The following is a 4,637-nucleotide window of genomic DNA, read 5'->3' on the forward strand; positions in this document are numbered from 1 at the left end:
TTTGTGCATGCGCCGCTCAGAAGTGACGAACGCGGAAGCGCAGGGGAGAGATCAAAACAAAACACTTATTAAATCACTTATTAGAAGTACAAAACTAGGATTTGTAAAGAAGAATGTCTGAGGATTTTGATATAAGCCAAGAGGAGACTGGTTTTCCTTTGCTAAAGTAAGGAAACTTTGCTTCCTTTGAATTTTCATTTTTGGGTGAACTAACCCTTTAAGCTAATAATGATCTTTAGATATGTTGTGTCACGTTTTGTCTCTGTTTGCTTGTGCAGTTTAAGTCAAGCCCACGGTGTGTAAAGTGTCTGCTAATATGCCGCACATTAAGTGTAGAGTTAAGCAATAAGTCTGCTCCCATATCCGTAAATGGTTTTTATAAATCATTTGCTTGTACAGAATGCAGGGTAAAGCGGTATGTATATGAATTCTACTCACATACCCTGTACATATAGATAAGCATATTGAATCAGCTGTTACCATTATTTTTCAGAAAACATTCAATTGTTTTGTACATCAGTAAATATTAAATTTCAACTTTAAAGCTTTCGGTTTTATGCAACTCATTTTTTGTGGTAAATACTGTGTTGTATAGTTATGCTGGAATATTTTTTTTTTTTAAACCTTTAAGTATTTTTGTCTTGTTTTCCGGTAAAATATAGAAACACCCTCAAATAAAATGTACCCATAAAGTAAATTAGAAATTATTTCATTTTTCTTACATAAATGTTAGGGATGATATTTTTACTGGAAAACCTGACAAAATTACTCAAGAAAATGTGTTTTTGCAGAAGACGCAGTGAAATATATGAATATACACATAACTTTAATGCAATCATAATTCTCACATTTGACCTCGAGACATTTTCTGTACAAACAATTTTAAAAAACTTTTTTGTGGGGGGATTCACACATTCACATCAATGAACATCATGACATTACCAGTCCATATTGAGAATAATGATGACATAACGTGGTTGGTTATGAATTGAACACTGCCCTTCCCCATGCTTCTGCAATGAATGAATGCGGTTTGGAAAGGCAACATATTCTTTCTGTCAACTGTTTTACTGTAGCTGCATGTCAAGGTTGTATTAATTGGTAGCGTCAAAAAAACCTGTTCATTCAGCAGCCAATCACAAATCAAATATCTACTGAAGTGCAGATGGGAGGGAAAAAATGGCAGAATGGAAAGAAAAAACATGGTTGAGGATTCTCACTCAGTTTGGTATAGAAGCCCATTTCTGCCACAAAAGAAAACAAAATCATGCTTTGGCAATCATGACATAAAATGTAATGATTATGGTGTGAGATTATGAGATAAAAAGACAAAATTATGACAGAAAAATTTTACTTAATCTCAAATGACTTCTTTTCTTGTAATTATGTCTCTGTCAAATTCAACTTTTCATCTCATAAATGACATCACAATTATGAATTTTTACCCAATAATTTAGACTTTTTTTGTCTATTTTAATTTAGTAAGTCAGTTTGAACTTTTATATTGCAATTTTGACTTTTCATGAATGATCTTCAACTTAGAATATCATAATTATTTTTTTTTATTTCAGAATTTTGACTTCATTTCATAACTTTTTGTCATAATTATTACTATTTCAAAGGTATGACTGTCATAATTTATACTTTTCATTGTATAAATGACCACTTATGACAACACATTGTTATAATTTCGACTTTTATGTAATGATTATGACATTTTTATGTCATGATGAAATACCAAAGCATGATTTTTTTTTCTTATGTGTCGGAAATGGGCTTCCATAGTTTGGTAATATACATCACACAGTGATCATAATAACAGGCACATTCTATTCATAGTCACAACGCTCCATCAAAGCAGAACCCTCCTGCACCGCAACCTTTCTGGAGCAAGCCGAGACACACAAGCACTTGCAGCGTGACATCTAAACCCAGACAAACTGAACAACTGGGCTTTTTCTGTCCCTCACGATCCTAAAGAATTAACATGAGCATTACGTCACATTTGAACAGTCACAAAAGGAAAAGCTCACAGAGATATTCCAGTCTCTTGATGTGTCGTCACAGATACGCGACAAACAGCAAGGCTGCTGAATACACCGAGATCGCAGGTAATGAGCATCACGTCATCAGAATGTCACTCTCATCCTACTCGCCACTGGAATGAGGAAACAGTGCTGTGGTTTCTTGGATGCTCATTTCAAATGAAGAACATGTAGATCAAGAGGAAGCAGGGATAGAGAGGAAGAGATTAGAGGAGTAGTTCTCTCAAAAATGGAAATCCTGTCTTCAGTTACTCGATCTTTGTATCCACTGTGAAACACTGAAGTTGTGATGAATGTTCATGCTGCTCTTTTCCTTACAATGGAAGTTTATAGGCTACCTGAGATGAAAAGGAATGAATGAAAGTGAAACTTTAAATAAGCACCATTAAAGTATCATAAGTGGTCCACATGACTTATGCACTATATTTTTAGTGTTCTGAAGTCATACTATCAATTTGTTTGGCTAAAATTTCATCATCATTCTTGCTTGAGAGCCATTCACTTTCACTGTTTGGAAAAGAGCAGCTTGCATCAGGGTTATTATCGTTAACTAAAACTAAAAACTTGCTTGAAATAAAATCATTACTTGAAATAAACATTAACTGAAACAAAAGTTTCAGTATAAGTAACAGTCTATAAAAGTTACTTATTTTATTTCTAGTTGCCAAGGCAAGATTTCTAATTTTCATTCATTTTAGTCAAAACTTGGTTAAAATTGAGTCAGAAGTTTAAGTAAAAACATAACTAAAATTAAATAAAACTTAAAAACTACATGTACATATTAAAAAAAAAAAAAGTATAATAATGACAAACAACAAAATTAATAAAAACCTAAACATTTAAATATAAAAAAAATCGAAACTATTAACAAAATTATAATAGTATATCAATGATACTAAAATAACACTGGTTTGCACATTTTAGTATCAAAGAGATACTATTATACTGTTATACTGTTAAGTTTTTATTCATATTTTGAATCAGTTTTTATTTAAAATTTTCCATTTTCATTTTAGCTAAATTTGTAATATTTTTGTAGGGGTTTTTTTTTTTTAAGTTTTTCATTTTTATTGTTGTCTATAGTTTTTATTAATTTTTACATCATTTTATATTTTTCGTTTTTTTTAGTACATCAAGGTAAACTAAACTAAAATGAGAAATTATTATTTCAGTTAACATTTATCTCAAGTTGATCAACTATGGTTTTAACTTTAGCTTCAGTTTCAGTTAACTATAATAACCCTGATTCTGCCTAACATTATTTGTGTTCCACAGAAGAAGGAAAGTCAGATTTTGACAGACAAGAGCAAGTGAAAATGGTGACAGAATTTTCATTTCTAAATGAACTCTCCCTTTAAAATATGGAAAAGAAAAACAAGTCCATGTCTCGGAATGCATAACAGACTGGACAAACACTTCACAGAAGGGTTACTACAAAGGGACAGAGACAAAAGGGCGAGTGAGAACACAGCGTCGCTGCTTGGAACCTTCTTCCTGTTCTTCCTCCTCCCCCTCCTCATCAAAAGACACAGCTCCAGAGGTATCAGAGATGCTTCGGCAGTGTCTGTACCAGCAGATGACATCCTGAAAGACATTGTCCTCCCCTTCCTCCACCTCTCTTCCATCCTCCTCCTCTTCATCCTCAGGTGAAAGGCCAGACTCGGAGTAGGAGGTGGAGTAGTAGCAGGAGTCTCCCTTGCTCCACAAAGGCCTGCGGTCTGGTTTGTGAACCGCACAAGTGGACCTGTCGCCTTCTGAAAGCTGGAGTTCTTGGGCATGTGGTGGCACTTCTTCTGAAATGAGCGGGTCGTCGGCTTCTGATTGACTGAGTGTGCCGTCAGAGCAAGGGATTTCAGCGGTGTCTGTCTTAGCCTGACTTGGCACTGGGCAGCTTTGATTGGATAATACAGCGTCTGAGGGAGAAGCAAAGTGTAAGAATACCTATAGATACAGGCACGAGAGGGCAGAAGTGGAATAGTGATGATACGCGGGGCAACTTTTTTGAGGGATGTTACTTGGGCACTTTCCCATTGAGAATGGGTAACAAATGTCTATCTGGATACTTTAGATCAGTCATGAGCAGAGATGCACCGATCGATCGGCCAGGGATCAGAATCGGCCGATTTTCCTCATGATCGGCCCGGATCGGTGATCGGTCGGTCAGTCTCACTTCTTTCCTGTCATGTTAATCAAAGAACAAAAGACAAAGAAAATCATTTTCTGCTTAAGACTGAATAAGTTTTATAACTTTAATGGTAAGTAGGGATGGGCGATATCTTATCGTTTGCGATATACCGGTAAAAATTCTCCACACGATAAGAATTCGTCTTCGTTTTGCTAATAAACATTCTATGTTTCGTATTTATTTGGTTATATATTATACATGTTTACTTATTTCCAGTTTTGTATACCTATTAAACTTTATGTAAGTTATTCGTTATTTTATATTAGGCATAGCTTGCCCTATAGCATGGTGTATTTTTATTTGTTTTGTTAATAAAAGTTCTATGTTTTAAATATAGGCTAAAGTGAGTTTGACGTTGTATTTTGTTGTTGCATTCAAGCAATTGACGCCGAACTGCCGCTAATTCG

The 4,637-nt window shown here is 34.7% G+C and overlaps 1 protein-coding gene across 1 annotated transcript in view; it reads right to left on the bottom strand.

The window, feature by feature from the left end:
* Positions 1 to 3,213: 3,213 nt before the first annotated feature.
* The window catches only part of LOC107677593 (protein FAM131A-like), an 11,911-nt gene continuing 10,487 nt past the window's right edge, over positions 3,214 to 4,637 (bottom strand). Inside the window, exon 5 of the mRNA XM_016472540.1 lies at positions 3,214 to 3,958. Within this exon, the coding sequence (XP_016328026.1) occupies positions 3,477 to 3,958 (482 nt within the window). The 3' untranslated portion in view covers positions 3,214 to 3,476. The remainder of the gene's footprint in view (positions 3,959 to 4,637) is intronic.

This window comes from Sinocyclocheilus anshuiensis, unplaced genomic scaffold (assembly GCF_001515605.1).
Source record: "Sinocyclocheilus anshuiensis isolate Anshui unplaced genomic scaffold, SAMN03320099.WGS_v1.1 scaffold1299, whole genome shotgun sequence".
Taxonomy (NCBI): domain Eukaryota; kingdom Metazoa; phylum Chordata; class Actinopteri; order Cypriniformes; family Cyprinidae; genus Sinocyclocheilus; species Sinocyclocheilus anshuiensis.